The 24529-nt window shown below is 38.0% G+C and overlaps 1 protein-coding gene across 2 annotated transcripts in view; it reads right to left on the bottom strand.

Annotated features, from left to right (window-relative positions):
* PREX2 (phosphatidylinositol-3,4,5-trisphosphate dependent Rac exchange factor 2) overlaps positions 1–24529 on the bottom strand; it is a 285395-nt gene that overhangs the window by 145336 nt on the left and 115530 nt on the right. For both annotated transcript variants that reach the window (XM_061123437.1, XM_061123438.1), the window contains exons 13-19: positions 22640–22689; positions 19652–19727; positions 14785–14857; positions 11652–11794; positions 11403–11495; positions 9203–9351; positions 3500–3585 (exon numbers count right to left, since the gene is read on the bottom strand). In XM_061123437.1, coding sequence (XP_060979420.1) covers positions 3500–3585; positions 9203–9351; positions 11403–11495; positions 11652–11794; positions 14785–14857; positions 19652–19727; positions 22640–22689 — 670 coding nt within the window. The remainder of the gene's footprint in view (positions 1–3499; positions 3586–9202; positions 9352–11402; positions 11496–11651; positions 11795–14784; positions 14858–19651; positions 19728–22639; positions 22690–24529) is intronic.

Genomic DNA, 24529 nt, shown 5'->3' with positions numbered 1-24529 from the left:
GGACTCAGTGGCTGAGTAGATGGAGTTAATTAAATAAAGAGAGAACACCTGGAGGTAAAGCAACTTCAGAGAATAGATGAAAAGTTCAACTGGGGAAAATACTGGATTTTAAGGTGCCAAAGGGGCACTGATGTATAATAAACAATTAGATCTTGGCTATAGAATTCAAGGGATCTGAGCAAAGAGATTCAGAAATCCCCAACAAAGAGGATCAATACAATTGTTTATGTAGAAAGCACGGAAGGCAGAGAAGAGAGCGCCAACAGTTAAGGGGTCAATAGATGAAGAGTTGGCAGAGAAGGGATAGGAGAAAAATCTGAAAAGCACCATCTCAGAAATCAAAATATGAACGTTTCACCCCAACAAGACTAGTCAGTTTAAACAAACGCAACAGAAAATTCAATTAAGACAGGAACTCTCAATATCCATTGCACTTCTCAGTTAAGTCCATGATTATTCTTATAAGACATGGGCTACTCTTGAAGACATGGGTAGGAGGTGGGAGGAGCTATAGCACTGAGCTGAAATTCAAGTAGGACGTGAGGAAGATCCAGCCAAAATACAGACCAGCATTTCAGGAAGTTTGGTCATGAAAAAAATTAAAATCCTGAGAGCAATATTCTGGAGCTGAGGGTCTCAATCTTTGACATGCATACCAATCACCTGGGAGGGCGGGTCTTGTTGAAATGCAGATTCTGATTCAGTAAGTATTGGATGGGGCTTGAGATTCTGCATTTCTAACCATCTCCCAAGTGATGCCAATGCTATCAGTCTGTGGACCAAATTTTGAGTGTCAAGGATCTAGAGGGGAAAACAAGGAAGAAGGAAAGTTTTGAGTTTACTGTTCAATTCAAGACAGCTTTGTTTCTTTGTTTATTTCAATGCGGAAAAAACTGACCACTTTTATGTGTGTTGTATATGCTAAGTTGCTCCAGTTGTGTCCAACTCTTTGCGATCCCATGGACTATAACCCTCCAGGCTCCTCTGTCCATGGGACTCTCCAGGCAAAAATACTGGAGTGGGTTGCCATTTTCTTCTCCAGAGGATCTTCCCCACTGATGGATCGAACTGGCATCTCTTAAGCCTCCTGCATTGGCAGGCGGGTTCTTTACCACGTGCGCCACCTGGGAAGCCCAAGGCTATTTTTATAGCCTCTACTATAGTAATCCAGTGAAGATAAAGGCTGAAAATTCTGGAAAGGGACTATCTGACAGTGTAATATCGCAGAGGCAGTATCTGAAGGGATAGGCTCCAGAATCTTTATAGAGATATTAACGTTGAACTCCAGAGAAGAAAATGGAAGACCTGTTCCTCTAGAGTAGGAGAAAAACAGATGATGGTCAAATAGCCAACAAGATATAGGACTTGGAAGACTTCATACCTGGGAGACAGGAGGCAATGATGAGGAGAAAACTGATCAGACATGTAAACAGACTGCTAAGTAGTAACAGGGGCTCAGTAAAAGACTAGACAGTGATTTGGGATGACACTAATTCCATATCCATGACAATTCCTTCTCAGCTGCTCAAAAGAAAGCGCAAAGGCTGTAATTAGGTTTATCTGAGGCCAAAACGAGGTGGTCTGGATGCACCTGAGGGATAAGGCCAAGAGGACCCTGGATGCACCTGAGAGACAGGGATGAGAAGACCCTAATGATGCAGACAAGTGACGGCGGTGACCCACCATGGGGATAAAGCTGGCTCAGGAAGGAAGTGGTACTCTGAAGGATGTAATTCACCAGCGGAAAAGGAGAAGTATCCAAAGCTTGGACGACCCTATCAAATTTTGCTTGCCGTTTTTTATTGAACTACAGTTAACTTACAAACCAACTGAATTTTAAAACAACCTGAGAATATCAAAGTGATGAGAGACCAAAAAAAAAAAAAAACAAAAAGACTGTAGCGTCAGAAACTGGCATACTGGAATTGTAGATACCACAGGTAGAAGTTCAGTCACTGATATGCTCTAGTGTGCGACCATGGGAAAGGGCTGAAGAAGAAAAATGGGAAAGAAGTTTATTTTTTCATGGCAAGATTACAGCGCAAAAGGAAACCACAGGCTATTATCTTATTTCATATTCACTTGAAAGGAAAAGCACATGAGCATTTCTTTGTTTTCTTCTTTAGAAGCAAAAGGCATAGTAACCAGAATTGGACTTAACCCTATGACTAATTTCCCAAAATACAACCTTGCTCCTTAAAAGACAAGGAAAGAAAAAACTTGATTCACTCCGGTTTTCAGTTATTTCATAGTACTAATAAAGTGACTGGCTCCTTTTCGGTCTAGTGAAAATGAAGGAAATACTTGTCAATCAAACATCCCTTTCGCTATGCAATGAATCCCATTTCTGTTTTCTAATTTTAATGAGTAACTGGAAATATCTGAAATATCTATTAATCTATGTGTTTTAAAATTCTGAGTGAAAAGAAGTTTTTGAAGTAAGGTTAATTTTTATCACACATACACAAATGAAAGCAATTTTACAGACTCTAATAGAGGTCTAACTAGTATGTTCTTGATAAATTTGACTCTGATAGCAATGTCCTCTCAAAATTTCCCAGTCTAATGTTGGGATGATCATGTTGAGATGCTTTACAATTCACATATCTTAGTAATGAAAAGCATGTATATCTCTTGTTAAGATAAACACATCGCTTACTAAAATCTTTCTTGCTACAGCAGCAATTTATTTACTGTGGTTAGTAATGTGGGATCTAACAGTTATTTCTTTAAATTACATCAGTGTTAGTATAAAATTCAAAAGTGCACATGTTAACAAGAGATATCAAAGGCTGATTTGTCTGTCAAACAGAAAGAGAATAAAACATAAACATTAAGTTCTGGGTCCCCTAAATTATTTAATTTAAAATGCATTGGATGGTTTATAAAACACACGGTTTATGAGAACACTTGAACTAATCATATAGCAGCAGACACTACATAAACCACACAGATAATTCTTAAACCCAAACTCACATCTTAGAATTGCTGACAGAAATACAGTAATTTGCTGTCAGAGAAAAACAGACCACCTTAAAATCATTACATCCTTTGATTACACTGAAACATGGAGAAAAGTGAGATTGACAGGAATCATTCTCTTATGAATTTTTAACAATGATAAATTTGTCTTACAATTTGGAGTTTTTTGTTTTTTTTAATAAGAGTATATTGGTGTAGGTGGTTTAGTCACTAAATTGTGCCTGACTCTTGCGACCCCATCTAATGTAGCCTGCCAGGCTTCTCTTTCCATGGGATTTCTCAGCAAGGACACTGGAGTGGGTTGCCATTTCCTTCTCCAGGGGATCTTCCTGACCTAGGGATTGAACCAGAGTCTCCTGCATTGCAGGCAGATTCCTGACCAACTGAGCCACTACCATTGAGCTAATTCAGCAAACATTGAGAATATTCATAGCAACATGATTAGACACATTTTTGTTCAGTAAGGACCATTCAAACCTGCTGGCCAGTTGGATACCACACAGGGTGACTTTCTCACCTCTTCCTACTGCATGCACCACCGACGGGCCATATCCTCGGATCTGGAAGCCAAGTCCTTCCGCTGAATCTGGGATTTTCACTGTCCTAAAGTCAATCAAAAATAAGGTAAGATGACTTTAAAATGCGACAACTGGTTAAAACAATAGCTGTCCACACAGCTGAATAAAATTCAATCCTTCAATAAATACATATCTGGGGTCTAATGTGTGAAAGAGACTGGGCTGGACAAGCATGGTGGGTGTACCTCCAAGGGACCCAGAGCAGGCACCCAAATTCTCCCACTGAACATAGTCATTGCGTAGAATATCCTGACCAAGGAACAGGCTCTGGTCACACCAACCTTCCTTTGAATCTTGATTTAGTCCCTTAATACTTGGTTAACTTGGACGAACTGCTTAACTGAGCCAGTTTCCGCAGAAAGATGATGATGTTAAAATTACTCTGCAGGGTGTCAGTGAAGGTGAAAAGAGAAACCTTTGGTAAACTGCCCTGTCTCATGCTGTGAACTGTGCAAGTACTTAGTACAATGGAAGCATCTCTCCACAGTGTACTCTGACAAAGCCTTTGGTGCACTCTGCGAAATCTCACTTTTAAAATTAACATAAAAGAAACACAAGGTTCATCCATTTCTCCCTGTTGGGAACGTCAGCAAAGAGCAACAATAAAGAGCTGGTTTTAAAGAACAGACCTGTCAAACACAGTATCAAAATCATTTATTTAAGAATATGATTAACTTTAGTGTTCATTCAGTGGAATTTTAAAAGGATAACACATCAAAAGGTAAATCTGAACAAGAAAAGCCATATTTTTTTAATGAACCCACATGGAAATGAAGAAGAAGGGATGGAGATCTTGAGTCAGCCATCATGGCAAACCAAGGAGGGAGTAATAAACTGGCAGTAATAAACAAGCTACTCCAAGGAAGGAAGGCAGAAATCGGAGAGCAACAATGAAAAGCAGAGAACTCGAGATAAGACACAACATCATAACAACAAAAATGAGTCTAAATAAATTGCCAGAGAGAGCAAAGACAAATGAATACCAAGTAATAAAAATGTTGATGGATGGCACTTGATGCCCAAGAAACAAAAGTGTTTTCCAAAAGATGATGAATTAATCATGAAATAAAAGCTGGCAGCATTTCAAGGGAACATGAGACAGAGTCTGAAGTTAGGTAGAGCAGCACTTACTTGTTTATGAAAAAGCTGGGGGAGCTGTTTGAGCAATGCTGCATCTAGAAAACTTAAGTAAGCTACACACTGCACTTAGACTTGAAGGCAGAGGCTGGCCCTGTAATTTCAAATATAACCCCGGCAGACATCCTGGCAATCCGTGATAGAAATGCAAACTATCTGTTTTAGGGAAGCCTGAAAGTGTTATTATAGAATTTAAAGAATCCTTTGTCCATGGAATTCTCCAGGCAAGAATATTGGAGGGGGTAGCCATTCCCTTCTCCAGGGGATTTCCTGACCCAGGAATCAAATCCAGGTCTCCCGAGTTGCAGGCAGATTCTTTATCATCTGAGCCACCAGGCAAGCCCTGAAAATGTTATTATAAATTAGGTTACATGCTATGAAGTGATCTGTATATTGGTGGCACTGAGCTTATGGAACGAATTTATCCTTTATCCTTAATTAAACACTTTGATATATAAGGCTACATCTGCTTCCTTTACAACACCTTGCTACTAGGGTCTGTCAAAGGTACACTGGAAGATGGAAGATTGACTAAGGAAAAGGGAACAAACACATCTTCTGAGCATGAAATAAAAAATAGAGGTAGCTCTTGCTTCTCTATGAATGAGAGAATGACAGTTCTTGAATGAGAGTTCACTTTTGCTGAAATAGGCTTTCCAGGTGGCACTAGCGGTAAAGAACGCACCTGGCACTGCAACAGACATAAGCAATGCGGGTTTGATCCCTGGATTGGGAAGATCCCCTGGAGAAGGAAATGGCAACTCACTCCAGTATTCTTGCCTGGAGAGTCCCATGGACAGAGGAGGCTCTCAGGCTACAGTTCATACGGTCACAAAGAGTTAGACATGACTGAAGTGACTTAGGACTCACACTGAAATAACTTGGAGCTTTCTGGCCATGGTAAATTATTGTTGCTTTTGGACTGTAAAAAATTCATAATGGACTCTCAAAACTCTTTCTGAATAAAGTCTATCCTTATGTTGCTATTCGAGGTTGACTTTGCTCTAATCTTCAAGATTATTACATTTTTAACAAAATTTGTACAGAACACTGTGAGATGCATTTTGTTCATAACACTGTAACTCTCTTCATAAAATGACCTTTGGAAAATATGTTTCCCTGCTGGGACCAGTATACTACTAAATGAAGAATTAAATTTATACAAGAGGAATGCTCATTTCCTGTAGAAAATGAGTGCACTAAATTATCTGCTACAAAGCCTTTTGAAAAATTCCTTGATATAATCAATGTGTAAAATACAGATGGGTTCAAAAGAAAAATTCTACTGTATTTGCCTCTCATTTTTTGCCTTTTTACTACATAAATTATAAGTGGAAATATAAGTAAGTATATGTATATACTATACATATACATTTTCTTACTATAAGTAAGAAAATATGAGAATGATTGACAGGAATCATATGTTAGAATAAGGGCATAAAGGAAAGGTTACAATATTTCAGACAAATTAAAAATAAAAAGGAAAAACTTGAGTATTCCATATAGTATCACTGACTCAACAGACATGAGTTTGAGCAAAGTCCAGGATATAGTGAAGGACAGGGAAGTCTGGTGTGCTAAAGTCCATGGGGTCTCAAAGAGTTGGACATAACTTAGCGACTGAACAACAACAATTCTCAAAACAGTCTTGAAATACAATGTGAAACTTACTTTTCATGTAATAAAGAAGTAGTGGGAAAAAATGAAATAAAAGGACAGATAAGCATCACAGATAACATCACTGGAGGACATACTATGTGCTGAACACATGACTAGGTTCTTTACAAACCTAGATTTATTTAAGTTCTTAGCACCTCTGTAACACTCTTACCATCCCCATTTTTTTATGGATAAGGATACTGAAACAACACAATTAACAAGCAAGTGGTGAAAGAGAGTCTTGAATGTGGACCAGAAATCCGGGATTTCAGATACGGTGCAGCAAACATGGAAGGAAGAGTCAGAAGACCCAGGTTCAACCCTGCTCATCTAGCAACTAATTCTAAGACTGAGGATTTGACTCTTTCTATTCAGTATTGAAGCAGATGACTTCCCAGTCCTCTGAATTGAAATGTCTATGATCAGTGAAAAGTATTTACAAGGTTAAATCAGAGAGCGAGGAACCATGGTGAGGGCCTTTAGTTTACTAATAATTTTTCTGGAATCTTACTGCCTCATCCTTTTCCAGCCTGTCCTTTTCCTTTTAAATGCCCATGCAGAGCATATCACATGAAATGCTGGACTGGATGAAGCACAAGTAGGAATCAAGATTGCTGGGAGAAATATCAGTAACCTCAGATATACAGATGACACCACCCTTATGGCAGAAAGTGAAGAGGAACTAAAGAGCCTCTTGATGAAAGGGAAAGAGGATAGCGAAAAAGTTGGCTTAAAGTTTAACATTCAGAAAACTAAGACCATGGCATCCGGTCCCATCACTTCATGGCAAATAGATGGGGAAACAATGCAAACAGTGACAGACTTAATTTTTTTGAGCTCCAAAATCACTGCAGATGGTGACTGCAGCCATAAAATTAAAAGACGCTTGCTCCTTGGAAGAAAAGCTATGACCAACCTAGACAGCATATTAAAAAGCAGAGACATTACTTTGCCGACAAAGGTCCGTCTAATCAAAGCTATGGTTTTTCCAGTAGCATGTATGGATGTGAGAGTTGAACCTTTAAGCTGAGCACCAAAGAACTGATGCTTTTGAACTGTGGTCTTGGGAGAAGACTCTTGAGAGTCCCTTGGACAGCAAGGAAATCAATCCCAAAGGAAATCAGTCCTGAATATTCATTGGAAGGACTGCTGCTGAAGCTGAAGCTTCAATACTTTGGCCACCTGAGGCAAAGAACTGACTCTTTGGAAAAGACCCTGATGCTGGGAAAGACTGAAGGCAGAAGGGGATGACAGAGGATGAGATGGTTGGATGGTATCACTGACTCCATGAACTTAAGTTTAAGCAAGCTCTGGGGGTGGTGATGGACAGGGAAGCCTGGCGTGCTACAGTCCATGGGGTTGCAAAGAGTCGGACACAACTGAGGGACTGAACTGAAATCCGGAGATAGGCAACTAGGTAAGCTTCATCTTAGGATTGAATAAAAGGGAAGTAATAGATCATAATTGAGCTTCCGTGGTGGCTCAGTGGTAAAGAATTTGCATGCCAAGGCAGGAGACCTGGGTTTGACACCTGGGTCAGGAAGACCCCTGGAGAAGGAAATGGCAACCTACTCCAATATTCTTGTCTGGGAAATCCCATGGACAGAGGAGCTTGGTGGGCTAAAAGAGCCGGTCACGGTCACAAAGACAACAAAAGATCTTACTTAGGCTTAGAGAAAAGACATTATTATGGTTATCTGCTGCCCTCAGTCTCAAAGTCTTCCTAAATTACTAACTTTGATGAGTCCTGCCGTGCTCACTCATTCAGACCCCCTGGTAAGCCATGGGTAGAAGCCAGAGCCTCTGCCTGGATGTCACTACAGAATCAAGCCCATTACACTGCACTTCAACTCCTAAGATAAATTATGGACTCAGCTATTGCTTAAAATACATATCAAGGTAGGGAAGACACTATACCATATATACTTAGAATATTTTCATAAGTAGTTAAAATAAACCTTTTTGCTTCTGAAGTGGTAACCTTCATTTATCTTAAAATCAATGAAGTTGCTTATTACTATAGAAAAATAATATAATTCAATTTTAAAGAGTAATACAGATATAATCATAGTATGTTAAGACATTATGCTAAGTACTTTATATGCATTCTCTTTATTAATTAATTGGTTCAACAAGTCATGGAAATCTGATTCAGGGACACTAGGTCATGGATGATTTACAGACCAAAAGCCAATGTTTCCCAAGTATATCCATAATCTTATTAATTTTTTTTCAAAAACCCCTCAGATCATTAATCATGCTCCCATTTTATAAAGATGTAATTATGTGTATTCCCTTGTGGACCTGACATGAAGAGCTGACTCATTGGAAAAGACCCTGCACCAGGAGTTTGTGAAGGACAGGGGAGCCTGGTGGGCTACAGTCCATATGGTAGACAGGAGTCAGACACGAACAACTGACTACATGAGCAACTGAAAAACAACAAATTGTGTGTATCAACACAGGCTGTCTCATCAGTTTGTAGTCCTTGAAATCCTTGGAGCGGAGCATGAGGGAATGAAGTTTCCATTACCAAGTGTCCTACCAGTTTTCCTTACTCATAATCAAGCTCAACCCAACCCAAACAAGAAAAATTGGGGTAACAAAAGGAAAATATTATTTCTGCTGAAATTAACCTGCTTTAAGTAGCAACATAAAGTAGCTTAACCATCCATCATAAGCAACATAACTTTTCCATCATCTAAAGACCAGTATCGGCGGTGTTGGTGAGGTCCAAATATACAAGCAGTGAGATGCTTAATTTCAGACACCAATTTTGCTAACTTTTCTATTTTACTCACAAATGTCTAATGCTTTTTAAACACTGTACAAACTATACAACTTACTCCCTTGGCTTTGTGCTCACAAGAACTCTTAGAGGTTTTCTGCTATTTAAGCATGATTTCAGGAAGCAATCCACTTCATTGAAAGGTCTCATAAAAACTAGGTCACCATTAATCGCAAAAATCTTTTTCCCAACTTCCATGCCAGCCATCTAGGAGAGAAATAGCGAAAAAAAAAAATTTATTTTAATAAGAAATCTACTTTTTCACAGATTTAGAATCTGAAAAGGTTTAGTCCCTGGGTCAGGAAGATCCCCTGGAGAAGGAAATGGCAACCCACTCCAGTACTGTTGCCTGGAGAATCCCACGGACGGAGGAACCTGGTAGGCTACAGTCCATGGGGTCACAAAGAATCAGACACAGCTGAGTGACTTCACTTTCTTTTTCTTTCATACACACACACACACACACACACACACACTGTTGACGTTGTTGTTCAGCCACCCAATCATGTCCAATTCTTTGTGGCCCCATGGACTGCAGCACACCAGTCTTCCGTGCCCCTCACCATCTCCCAGAGTTTGTTCAAAGTCACATTCTTTGCATTGGTGATACCGTCTGGTCATCTCGTCCTCTGATGCCCTCTTCTCCTGCTCTCAACCTTTCCCAGCTTTCCAATGAGTCATCTGTTCACATCAGATGACCAAAATACTGGAGCTTCAGCTTCAGCATCAGTCCTTCCGGTGACTATCCAGGGTTGATCTCCATTAGGATTGGCTGGTTTGATCTCCTTGCTGTTCAAGGAACTTTCAGGAGTCTTCTCCAGCACCACATTTCAAATGTATAAAGTCTTTGGCGTTCTGCCTTCTTCACGGTCCAGCTCTCACAACCGTACATGACCACTGGGAAGACCATAACCTTGACTACACAGACCTTTGTCAGCAGAGTAACGTCTCTGCTTTTCAAAATACTGTCTAGGTTTTTCATTGCTTTCTTGCTGAGAAGCAATGGTCTTCTGATTTCATGCATGGCTGCAGTCACCGTCTGCAGTGATTTTGGAGCCCAACAAGAGGAAATCTGTCACTACTTCTACCTTTCCCTCTTCCATTTGCCATGCAGTAATGGGGCTGGACAGAGGAGCCTGGTGGGCTACAGCCCATGGGGTCACAAAGAGTCGGGCACAACTGAGTGACTAACACACACACACATAATGGGGCTGGATGCGATGATCTTAGCAGATACACACACTACTATGTATAAAATAGATAGCTAATGAGATCCTACTGTATAGTACAGGGGGTAAAAAGAAGGTACCATCTCTTTGTAGGACATATATTAGTGAAGTGAAGTCACTCAGTCGTGTCCAACTCTTTGCGATCCCGTGGACTGTAGCCTACCAGGCTCCTCCGTCCGTGGGATTCTCCAAGCAAGAATACTAGAGCGGGTTACCATTGCCTTCTCCAGGGGATCTTCCTGACCCAGGGATTGAACCCAGGTCTCCCACATTGGAGGCAGACGCTTTAACCTCTGAGCCACCAGGGAAGCCCAGGACATATATTAAGCTAAGCTTAAAAATGCATTCCAATATACATTGGGTGCAGACAAATACTGTTTGATTCCAATTATACGAGGTACCTAGAATAGTCAAATTCATAGAGTCAGAAAGTCCATTGGCAGATCCCAGGGGCCAGGGGCTGGGATGGGAGAGGAGGCAAAATGGGGAGCTGTGGTTTAATGGGGACAGAGTTTCAGTTTAGGAAGGTGAAAAATTTGAGAGATGGATGATGGTGAAAGTCGCACAACAATGTGAATGTACTTAGTGCCAATGAACTGTACAGTTAAATATGTTTAAAATAGTATGTCTTATATTAATGTGCCTTTTACCACAATAAGAACAAATTTTTTTTAAGTGATAGGAAAATAGAAGACACAGCTCTTGATTCAATGGAAGAATCACATAACATACATAATACAGTCCCACCCTAATCAGTCTCCACCAGGTTGCAGACTAGAATCAGACACTTGGACTCCTACAAGGTCAAGTTGAAGCTGTACATCTTTACAATACCTCCCCCACTATCCTTAGGCTCCCAGACACCCTCTTTCACAAATCCCAACAGTATTACAAAGAACCTCAGAATAAGATTATTCAGAATCATTATTTTTAATAAAGATACTTGAAGGCTGATTTCAGTTTGTTTAAAACTTTTAAATGTGTGTGTCACGGACAAGAAACTTAAATAAAAACACTAATTTACATTACCTCAGCATTAGACCCTTTTTCCACCAACTTTATTATTGGAACTTTATTTTTGTCTTCTAATCCAAAACCATAGCTGCCTTCATTGGATTTAATCTGAAATGTAAAACATTAACATTATTAATAAGACAACTATGAAAAAAGTTACAAATCAAAAAGACTGAAATGATACGCTGTATCACCAAATATGTTTATGTAGTCTATCAACGGCTAATGAAGAAGAAAATTTGCACAGCATAGTAATAAACTTACCAATAAGGATTTAGCTATAACATTTTCCACAACTTTTAAATCATGTTTCATCAGTCGATGTTTCATATTTGACCCTTCCATTTCCTCATCCGCAAAAAAACGGAAAAGTAGAGGTTCGTCTTTGAATTCACTTTTTTCAAGCACTATGGAAAGAGGGAGGGAGTAGCCCAAATCAGCCTCATTTTCCATAATGAGAGCTGATCAGCCTGGAACAAGTTACAAATATCCCAACGATACCTTTTTATTTCTTTCTATAATTTCAAGCTGATGTTTTCTTCAATTACTGTTACCTAAAAGACTTTGTGTTTTTAAAGATAAGTAATACTTTTTTCACAGTAAAGTTTTTGACTTAAACAAATCTGCCACCTTCCAGATTAAAATCCAATTTTAACTTTCAAAAGATTATATTGAATTTTAAAAATACATGCAATTCAAAACATAGAATCCTAAAGGGTTTTAGATTTGTAGTAAACATTTTAGGTAAAAAAGGAAAACATTTCTGTTTTTAATATCCTGCACAATTATGGGTAAATTCAATTGGGTTAAATGTAGTCTTTATGTGTGTGAGCAATTATCACCGTAGTCACTTTTGTTCCAACACTTCAAACCAGAAATATGTCTTCTGGGTGAAATGTGATTTTAGTTTCCACTAATTCCTAGTCATCTGCATAAAAACACTGTTCTCAAATAACCTTATTTCTGCAAAGGTCAGTTTTTCCCTTTTATCTGAATACTAACATTTTCCCCCAAAGTCCCAAAGCTGCCTGGAATGTTCTAATGATATAAGGTATATGTTTTGTTAGCCTTTTTAAAAAATAAGGCTACATACTGATAGAAAGAATTTGTACTCAGTGAGATCCTGACAGCTGTCAAAGTGTCTTAAAAGAGAAATCTGCTTTCTACTTATCTATCCTTATATTCTTATTCTGGAAGCAACACTGGGGAAGTTACTTAAAATCCTTGAACTTCAGTTTTCTCACTGATAATATGTGGGCAATAAAATCTTCTGAATAATGTTGGACAAAACTAAAATGTAACAAATGTAAATAATTTGGCATATAGTAGGCAAAAAAAAAATGACAGCTCTTTTGTTTCATTATTCTAATGGAGTTCCAAATCATAACTGTTGATCAGTTATAAACATGGATTGACCTTTAAATGGAAAACTGCTGGCAACATAAATTTAACAAACGAAACTACCAATCACAAATTAAAAGGCAACATAAGTTGTAGCTCACAATAGGAAGGAGAATATAATTGAGATCAAGTTAAGCCTTGCCTAGGGCTTCCTAGATAGCATATTAAAAAGAAGAGACATTACTTTGCCAACAAAGGTCCGTCTAGTCAAGGCTATGGTTTTTCCAGTGGTCATGTATGGATGTGAGAGTTGGACTGTGAAAAAAGCTGAGTGCTGAAGAACTGATGCTTTGAACTGTGGTGTTGGAGAAGACTCTTGAGAGTCCCTTAGACTGCAAGGAGATTCAACCAGTCCATCCTAAAAGAGATAAGTCCTGGATGTTCATTGAAAGGACTGATGCTGAAGCTGAAAACTCCAATACTTTGGCCACCTCATGCGAAGAGTTGACTCAATGGAAAAGACCCTGATGCTGGGAGGGATTGGAGGCAGGAGGAGAAGGGGACGACAGAAGATGAGATGGCTGGATGGCATCACTGACTTGATGGACATGAGTCTGAGTAAACTCCGGGAGTCGGTGATGGACAGGGAGGCCTGGCGTGCTGCAATTCATGGGGTCGCAAAGAGTCAGACATGACTGAGCGACTGAACTGAACTGAACTGAGGGCTTCCCGGGGGACACTAGTGGTAAAGAACCCACCTGCCAATGCAGGAGACATAAGGGATGAAGGTTTGATCCCTGGGTCGGGAAGATCACATGGAGGAAGGCATGGCAACCCACTCCAGTATTCTTGCCTGGACAGAGGAGCCTGGCAGGCTACATACAGCCCATAGGGTTGCAAAAGTCAGACATGACTGAAGCCACTTAGCACTCGTTAGGTAGGCCTTGCATACATGACCTAAGTGGTTCCCCACTCACATGGTGTTTCTCCTACTGCTGTTTTCCTCCACCAGTCAGTCAGGCTAAAGGCAGGGAGAGAAAACATCCATAAGGCCAGGCATGAGCCCAACTGGCTGTGCCTTTACTGACAGAGACTTCCATAGGGAAAGCCTGTACTGCAAACCAATATTTTAAAATAAATATTTGGATAAAATTGCTGCTTGCTGGTGCTTTAAAGAAAGAAATCATCAAAATCTTTGAAGGTTTTTAGCTTGATATTATAGTTTTAATTCCATATAATGATGTCATTTCTTCCATTCAATAATTGACTCTTCAAAGACCAGTGTTTCCTGTTGTCCAGAGATACTAGGATATAATGGAAGTCCTAAAGGAACAAACGATAATCAAAGATGCTTTCAAAATCACTGCCACTTTTCTGTTCTTGTTTCTTCAAAAAAAATAATTTCTGAATATAATTAGCCAATAGGCACAAGAGCTATCAAATAAGTAGATAAGCAAATATTATTAACAATGAAAAGAGATGGTTTGGGTTTATGGAAACTGTAAGATTGTATGAATAGAGAGGGAAAACTAAGTCTCATTACTTTTATAAATTTAAGAGAAATGAAGTCAACAAACAAGAAAGAAATTCAATCTTTAATTAGTTCTCAAAAAGAAACTTTTTTCCAGAAATTTATAATTTTGTTCTCTAATTTTGAAAGTATTTTCTTTAAAAAAATCGCTATAAATATTCAATTATATAGACTCTCATTTAATCATTTTAACATATACTGGCATTTGAAAAAAAAAAGAAAGAAACCCATGGGTCTGACCTAGAGTAGTTTCAAAGAGATACATGAGCTGTTTTTTTTAACTTCTAGTTCAAGCTCTTGCTTTTTCAGAACCAGTCTAGAAAAACAGAAAAAAAAGTCATGGCAACCTGTAGATACTTGTGGAGACACTGATTACAGACATGGTAACCCAACAGGGACACGTGGCAAGATCCAGACAGTCTTGCTGGTTCATCTTTAGAGGACTTCCCTGGCCACTGAGACACTCCCAATGTCTTGACAAAACAGTGAAATAGATCTGGAAGTTTCCAGAATAAAAATGCCTACCATGGTGCATAAATCCATTGTCACAGAGCCCAATGCCAAATATCATCGCCTCTTCTCTGGTGCGGCAATCCCCCTGTCAACCACAAAAGCCCTGTACAGTTAATAGGTGACCAAAGATTTCGCTGCATTGTAACCACATTTGACATCTGACATTCTCAGCACTGTCCTGACAAAGCCATTCATACATTAGAGCTGATGTTGCTTTCATAAGCCCACTAACAATGCATCTAATTGTTATCAAACATCCCCTTGATTATGAAAGTATCTTCTTTCGACATTAAAAACAAAGATTTACTATTTATCGAGAAAAATTATGCTTGATTAAAAATGAAAATACATGAGTAACTACAATTTATTGCTACCACAAATGATCCCTTATTTCTTTGATCATATATCCCAATTATGTATCAAAGAAATATCCTATAGTTGAAAACTCACTAAATAAGGCTTTCTAAGTAAAAATCATTATGCATCATCTCTGCTATCACCTCCCATCAAATGGCCTTGCTCTTTAAGTGCCTCCAAAGAAACCTATTAATCTAATGAGACTTATAAGACCCGGAGAGTATGTGTTCAGTGGAGTCAGCAAATGTAAGCTTCTCTTTCATTCTCTTGCCAGAAAAAATAAAAATCAGTTCACATAACTGATCCCCAAAAGAAAACCTAATGCGACCTTTTGCTATGATTTTTATCTAGAAAACATCTATTTTATTCATTCAAGTATGAATTCATATACACTCTGCCCTCTGTAATACAGCTTCAGCATCTGAGAATTCAACCAACCACGGATCAAAACTATTCAGAGAAAAAAAAACAACCAGAAAGTTCCAAAATGTAATACTTGAATTTGCAGAATCAATGACTATTTATATAGCATTTACATTTCATCTGGTATTAAAAATAATCTTAAGGTTAATTAAAAGATATGGGAGATTATATGTAAATGCATGCCACTTTATACAAGGGGCTTGAGCATCTGTGGATTTTGGTACCTGCAGGGGTCCTCGGACCAGTATCTCCCAGATACCAAGAGGACTGACTATGTATATGAATATGTATGTATATATGTATGTATCTATTGTATCTGTGTCTTTATAACCTTACAGTTGTATGTTTTACAGTTTAAGATGTGCTTTCTTACATATTATCTCATTTTTTTCTAGCCCTGTCTTTTAGCTCTTAGGTACAATACTCTTCTGGGAAAGACCGAGGGTGGGAGGAGAAGGGGGAGACAGAGGATAAGATGGGTGGATGGCATCACTGACTCAACAGACATGAGTTTGAGCAAACTCTGGGAGATAGTGAAGGACAGGAAAGCCTGGAATGCTGCAGTCCATGCGGTCACAAAGAGTCAGGCATGACTGAGCTACTGAGCGACTGAACAACGATACTCTACCAAATCCATCCTTTCTTCTCTCTGGCTTCTATTTCATTCCTATGTCAGCACCCTAATCCAGTGTTTCTTCATCTCACTTCTAAATTGCCATAATTCTTTTCCTGTACTTTCTCTAATATTGTACTCCTGTACTTTCTCTAATATTGCCATTATAGAATTAAATTTTCCTTGTTTTTTTAAAAGACTTTTTTCTGGTGTGGCCCGTTTTTAAAGTTAATATTGTTACAATATTGTTTTTGTTCCATGTTTTGGGTTTTTGGCCAGGAGCATGTGGGATATTAGCTCCCCGATCAGAGATCAACCCCGTACCCAATGCATTGGAAGGCAAAGTCCAGGAAAGTCCTAAGAATTAAACTTTCTTACACAGGAATACTGGGCTTCCCAGGTGGCGCTAGTGGTAAAGCACCTGCCTGCCAACGCAGGAGACATTAAGAGACGCAGGAAAGATCCCCTGGAGCAGGGCAGGGTAACCCACTCTAGTATGCTTGCCTGGAGAATCCCATGGACAGAGGAGCCTTGAGGGCTATTGTCTCTAGGATCACACAGAGTCAGACAGGACTGAAGGGACTTAGCCTGCACACACATAGGAATACCATGTACCAAAACTTTTAACTAACTCTCTTTTTTTTATAAAGTATCAGCATTTGTGTTGGGCTTTGCAGGCCTCCCATAATCCTGACTTCATTATACCCCTCCAGACCTATTTTCCAAAGGTGAGGTCACCTCTGCTCTCATCAATTTGACTTCCAGACTGTTGCCAGGACTCCTTTTGTTTATTTCCATCCTTGTTCTCATTCATGGAATCACTCACTCCACTCAATGCCTTAAATTCTACCTATCAGTCTATCAAGGACCACCTAATGCTGTAACAACTCTACCCCTTCCTAATCCTCCTGTTAATGAGTACAATATTTACAATCTGTATCTTTAGACAATGCATCTGTACCTTTTTCAAAATCTAACTGTTACTAATGTTCATACATTGATGCAAAAGATTTTTTTTGCTACAGTGTGCTAAGTGCTAGAAGTAACAGAGTAAAACACTCAAACACAAAACACTTCCCTGCCCTCAAATAATTCAAATCTGAAGAACCGAGTCACTTAAAATATATAAGTTGTTGTTTTGTTGTTCAGTCACTAAGATATGTCCACCTCTTTGCGACCCCATGGACTGCAGCACGCCAGGCTTTCCTGTTCTTCATTCTCTCCCAGAGTTTGCTCAAACTCATGTCCATTGAGTCAATGATGCCACCGTCATCCAATTTAGTCAATACTCCCCAACAGGTGTTATACTAGGTGCTGGCACATAGGTTAACCAGCCCCCACCCTAAGAATCATGAGGACAATTTTAATATAAAGTGGGATTATCTACAACAGACACATCCAGGGAACTGGGACCACAGAGATAGATGCTAAGCCAAGTCTGGAGGATCCAGCAAAGTTTACTGGGGGAGATGATGTTGAAGCAGAGCCTCAGAGGAAGTGTAAAAGTCAGCCCAACTGACTAACAGTCCCTCGAAGGCAGGAACCATGTCTGCTTTCTGTTTGGTTGGTTTCTTTTATTTTAATAACTAAAGCATCTGCTTAAATGTTAAATTCGTAGTAAGAGCTTGTTTTAATAATCACCAACAGTATACACTGATTATTCAACTGATGGCCTTGGTGGAAAGAGACCCTTCCTTTAAAATAAAATCTCTTCTTCATCTTAGTGTAAGAACTTTAACTTACCATTCTCTTATCATTCCATTACCATACCTTTCTCCTCAAAGCCAGCCCATGTTGTCCTAGAGTTAATTATGTCTGATACTTACATATTTGCAAGTATGCTATCAGAATCATAAAGCTTAAGTGATGGAGAAGAGCTGATATATATAGTTATTCCAGTAAGCAGAAAACAGTTGTGAAAATAAAATCTAGAGAGACTAAGTGACTCATGCAAGTTTGCATAACTACTTAACAGCATAGCTGTTATCAGACCAGATTACCTGTATCCTAGTCCATTTCAATCTCTACTATGCACAAGCATTTCTACAGGCACTGTCATAAAAGACCAGTAAGAAAATCTGAAGTAAAAAAGAATTGCAACTTGGTCTGGATTTTGAGCAACTTATTTTAGTCTTCTAATGTTCACACTTAGAAAGTAAAAGTGCCAAAAAGAAAAAAAAGTTGATGACTGACTTCCTTTGTCAGAACTCTAAATATTTATTCAGTATTAGCTTTTGCTTCAAAAAAAAAAAAAACCTTTCTTCAGTTTTCTCACATAGTCAACATAGAAGAATTTATGTGAATTCTATAACAGTATAATTTCTATGGGAAATTTCAACTCTGTTACCAAACATAGAACCAATCCCAATGACACGCACTGATCATGTTATAAAAGGTTTTCACACTAGTAAACCCATTGAACACTGGAATTTTGGTTTTATCTAAAAAGAACTGTTTGCTTAAAGATCTTAATTTATCAATAAAATAAATCTAAATACTATAAATGCAAAGCCAGGTATTCCTGGATAGTCTAGAAGTTAATATTAAATAATAAAAATTTCAAAATGTATGTGCACAGATAAATCAAATATGAATTAAACATTTATATTTAAGACAAAAATAAACATTTCTATGACTGAGCATCAAATACTATTATTCACTTGTAACAAAAGATGTAGGTGATTTTCTTCGATAACAAAAAACTAACTTGACTCATATATCCAAATGTAATGACAACATTTCAACCAAGCCATATTCCCTTCTCCAAAATATTAAGTTCTGTCAAAGCAGATATCAGTTTTCTTAGCCTTTCCTTAAACCTGTGGGAAAAATTTGATTATTTATTAGTTAATCTACTATGATAAAACATAAAACATCTAAATAAATTTATATTTGAATATATATTATAATGGGCTTGATGCCTTGAGTTGCAAATAACATTTTCTCAGTACCAGCTGTCAGCTCCCACACTCTGAGAAGCAGAGTGGCAGTCACAACAAATTCTGCACTTTCTTATTTACAATGTGTGCAGATGGATACCAAAGCTCATAATATCAAAATACAATTATCATCTAACAGAGAAGAAGGCACAGGGTGACTAGAATAACTTGCTAGGACTAAACATTAGATACTTTAAAAAAAAAATCTGTAAACAAAACATATGAGAAACTTTGGTACAGACGCACACCTTTTCTTTAGTGATATTCAAATTACACTTAGTCTTTTGAACGGATCTCAGCTGATATTTTTGAATCACAAAACATCTTCCTCTTGAAAGACAATACAGCATAAAAATAAAGCTTGAAAACTTTGAAGTCAGATGATCCAGGTTCAAATCCTAACTCTGCTTCACTCTAGCTGTATGAACTTGATGAAGTCATTTCACTGTGTCTCACTGGCAAGTAGGGAGTTTTTAAAATACCTAAATCACCTCAAAGTTTAAAGCAGCTATGAAGGTAACTCGGCAATTTCTTTTTGTCTATTTACCTGTGCAATCAACCAGTCTATCAGCTTGTTGGCCATAACGACAGATTTGTAGGTTCTTAAGTGATAATCTTTATCTCTACAAAGGAAAGAGAAACCAAAAACACTAAGCAAGAGGGTAAGTAAGGGGAAAAAATGAGAGAGAATAAATAAGCACCAGGAACACTTCATTTAGCATCTGTGTGCAACAGAAAAGTTTGCTTGATGGAATCGGAATTGATTGCCCCACTTACATGTAAATAAGGGAGCTTTACAAGGTTTACACAACACCTGACAACCCCCTTCATCAGTTCACACCAGGAGAAGAAACCCACAAGGATACCAAAACAGGACATTTCTTCTTTCACATTTTCTTATATCCAAATTGATTATTACTGCTATGTTGTCTGGTAATAACTTGGCTAGAAATACAATCGCTCATTAATAAAAGAATAATAAAACAAAATCCCTTCCCTTTAAATCAAGATAGGGTTAACGAAAGAACTCCTCAAAATGTGGAGAATAAAGCCACCCTTTGCATTTCTGCTCTTGAATTCTCCAGGTAGGCAGGATTTGCCCTGGAGTATGATTCAGTTGGCTCAGCTATAATGGCAGACCTCAGGCCTCCCCAGAGGGAAACACACACGAAGAACTTTGTCATTTTGTCTGATCAGAGCATGGCCTTAGTCACACACCGCATCCCCAGGCAGCCAAGGGAACCCAGAGCAGACTCTTCTGTCTGCAGAAGTTCCCAGATCTGAGAAATCTTTCAAAGTCTAGTTAGATAACCACAAAGTGCTCATGATCAGAACAAGACCCCAAGGGCAGAAATCTATCATTCATTTATTTTGCTGGCCTGAATCAAAATGGAATGAGAAAAGGAGAGTCTTTCAAAATGTCACACACACACACAAAAATCCAAACTGCAACCAACTTGACGTGACAAATAATTATTGGCTATATTCATGGTTCTTTTAACTTCTGTCAGCAATTTACAATTAATATTGACATCATTTCATCCACTCTCATAAAAAGCTCTCCAAAATATGACTGAAATTTCTGAGATTTCAATAGTGAATGTACTAGGTTAGCCAGTAATCAACAGCAGATTTTTTTTTAATCTTTTAAAATCTATCTCCGTTTCTGACACCTAATCACCCATTTCATCTTGGCTTCCATATGTGTCAAAAAGAAGGACAGGGTAGTTTTTATAGAATACATGTGGGTCTATGGATTTTTTCACCAAAGTCATTTTTCTTTTCATAAGCTGAGTTCATACATATTAAAAGCATGACTATCATACATTCCATCTGCTTTATGGGTTTTTTCCCCCATAAATTTACCCTTGACAACTCATAAACCATTGTCATTTCTAGCCAAAAAACAATTCCTTCTTATCAGCTCTTTTAGAATGTAACTTTCTTGATAAAAAAAATCTCACGTGGCTAAAATATATTTTCAGAACACATTTTCTCATTTATAAAACCAACACACACACAGACACATATGTGGCATGAAAAAATTATCCAGTTAACGGTTTCTGTTAGTTTAAGACATGGGTTCAATCTCTGGGTTGGGAAGATCCCCTGGAGATCACGGCAACCCACTCCAGTATTCTTGCCTGGAGAATCCCATGGACAAAGGAGCCTGACAAACTACAGTCCATGGGATTTCAAAGAATCGGACACAACTGAGCAACTGAACACACATGCAAATACAAAAAAATACATGTGCTATTATTAAGTAACCATTTTTTAGCATTATGTTATCCAAAATATTTACAGAATGTCTGTGCCAGGGATATAGCAGAGAATCAACAAATATTGGCTTCTCTCACTTTTTTTTACTTTGTGAAGCCTGCTTGTGAAAGTGGACAGGGCATTTTCAGGGGTAATAGGAAAGATTCTACTTTCTCTTTCAGGATCTGAAGTGTGGGCATTCCAACATTTAATCAGCAACTTTTGGGATTTTTTTTTTTAAGCTCTGCATTTCCTTGGAATTGGAAACGACAGAGAAAAATAAAAACACTGTCCATCAAACGCCTGGGTTCTATATCCATGACTGAAAAGCCTCTATATTCATTTTAGAAATCATACATTCATTTTTTTGTTCTAAAAAATATGTTTTAGTCAACAAACTCCAAATGAAATCTGGCCATCTGAAATTAAGATTATGTTACATCATATCAGTTCTATCAGTTTGTGTGTACTACAAATACAATTCTCCTCTTGATTATCTCTATTAGTAATCATAACATAAAACTCAAAGTTTCCTGCTATCTTTCTAAAAGGATAAACTGAAAACGAATCCTAATTTCTCTTTAGAAACCAGAAAGGCATATCTCTTAAGAAGTAAAAACATGTATAGAAAAACTGATAAAATTATAAAATCCAAATTAATTCTTAAGTTTCAAGTGCAAAACTTTTTCTCTCAATAAAAGATGATTAAAAGAAAATATTGTGACATAAAATACAAGTCAAAGATTTGATTACAAATCTAACTGAAAGAATTAATATATAAGTAATCATATGGTAAATATTTATTAGTAAATAGTATTTTGAAATCCTCTTTGGTTAGTCAACTATTACTTATTAAATACTAATGGCTGTGGGTAATTTCATTATCAAGTCTGTAATTTACTATACTGCCAAGTGCTTCAGTCCTGTCCGACTCTGTGTGACCCCACAGACGGCAGTCCACCAGGTTCCTCCGTCCCTGGGATTCTCCAGGCAAAAACCTGGAGTGGGTTGCCATTTCCTTCTTCTTACTATGAATTAACAGCAAATAATTTTAGAAATCAGAATAAAATGACTAGAAGAAACTCTATAATTAGAGCTCCAGAAAATTTTGAAATATTTTAAGATAAATTGTTAATTAAAATAATCTTTAAAGGCAAAATGTTCACCTTTGGAAGAAAAACAAAATAAGCTAAGCTCAGCTTAATAATATTTACCTAATATGCAATATAAATATTTCCATTTAAACTGCCCAGAATTTATAAACTAGACTCACCTTATGACTGGAGTGAACAGACTATGAAGACGACAATATAATCGCACACCCTGTTGTAAAATAAAGATATGTCAAAAACAAGCAAAATCAGTCAAAGGACGTACCGATGAAATTTAGAAATAAATAGATTATTCCGAAATTATTACACAATCTTAACCTATTTGAAAGTTATTCAAATGTTACCTTATATCATAAAAATAATATGACCTGAATAATTAAAAATACAATTAAATTGTGTTATTAATTTTTCACCTACAAGTGACATACATACATATGCATGTACAAACATGCATATGATAAACACATATACATATATGCATATATGCATACACAAAAGAAAGCCTTCCTCAGGTATCAATGCAAAGAAATAGAGGAAAGCAATAGAATGAGAAAGACTAGAGACCTCTTCAAGAATACTAGAGATACCAAGGGAATAGTTCATGCAATGATGGGATCAATAGAGGACAGAAATGGTAGGGACCTAACAGAAGCAGAAGATATTAAGAAGAGGTGGCAAGAATACAGAGAAGAACTGTACAAAAAAGATCTTCATGACCCAGATAATCACGATGGTGTGATCACTCACCTAGAGTCAGACATCCTGGAATGTGAAGTCAAGTGGGCCTTAGAAAGCATCACTACGAACAAAGCTAGTGGAGGTGATGGAATTCCAGTTGAACTATTTCAAACCCTAAAAGATGATGCTGTGAAAGTGCTGCACTCAATAAGTCAGCAAATGTGGAAAACTCAGCAGTGGCCACAAGACTGGAAAAGGTCAGTTTTCATTCCAATCCCAAAGAAAGGCAATGCCAAAGAACGCTCAAACTACCCCACAATTGCACTCATCTCACATGCTAGATAAAGTAATGCTCAAAATTCTCCAAACCAGGTTTCAGCAATACATGAACCATGAACTTCCAGATGTTCAAGCTGGTTTTAGAAAAGGCAGAGGAACCAGAGATCAAATTGCCAACATCTGCTGGATCATCAAAAAAGCAATAGAGTTCTAGAAAAACATCTATTTCTGCTTTATTGACTATGCCAAAGGCTTTGACTGTGTGCATCACAATAAACTGGAAAATTCTGAAAGAGATGGGAATATCAGACCACCTGACCTGCCTCTTGAGAAACGTGTATGCAGGTCAGGAAGCAACAGTTAGAACTGGACATGGAACAACAGCCTGGTTCCAAATAGGAAAAGGAATACGTCAAAGGCTGTATATTGTCACCCTGCTTATTTAATTATATGCAGAGTACATCATGAGAAACGCTGGGCTGGAAGAAGCAGAAGCTACAATCAAGACTGCTGGGAGATATATCAATAACCTCAGATATGCAGATAACACCACCCTTATGGCAGAAAGTGAAGAACTAAAGAGCCTCCTGATGAAAGTGAAAAAGTGAAAGAGGAAAGTGAAAACGTTGGCATAAAGCCCAACATTCAGAAAACTAAGATCATGGCATCTGGTCCCATCACTTCATAGCAATTAGATGAGGAAACAGTGGAAACAGTGGCTGACATTATTTTCTTGGACTCCAAAATCACTGCAGATGGTGATTGTAGTCATGAAATTCAAAGACGCTTACTCCTTGGAAGGAAAGTTATGACCAACCTCAACAGCATATCAAAAAGGAGAGACATTACTTTGTCAACAAAGGTCCATCTAGTCAAGGCTATGGTTTTTCTAGTAGTCATGTATGGATGCGAGAGTTGTACTATAAAGAAAGGTGAGCGCCCAAGAACTGATGCTTTTGAACTGTGGTGTTGGAGAAGACTCTTGAGAGTTCCTTGGACTGCAAGGAGATGAAACCAGTCCATCCTAAAGGAGATCAGTCCTGGGTGTTCTTTGGAAGGACTGATGTTGAAGCTGAAACTCCAATACTTTGGTC

Source organism: Dama dama, chromosome 21 (assembly GCF_033118175.1).
Source record: "Dama dama isolate Ldn47 chromosome 21, ASM3311817v1, whole genome shotgun sequence".
NCBI classification, from domain to species: domain Eukaryota; kingdom Metazoa; phylum Chordata; class Mammalia; order Artiodactyla; family Cervidae; genus Dama; species Dama dama.
This window is presented reverse-complemented; position numbering and strand designations above follow the sequence as displayed.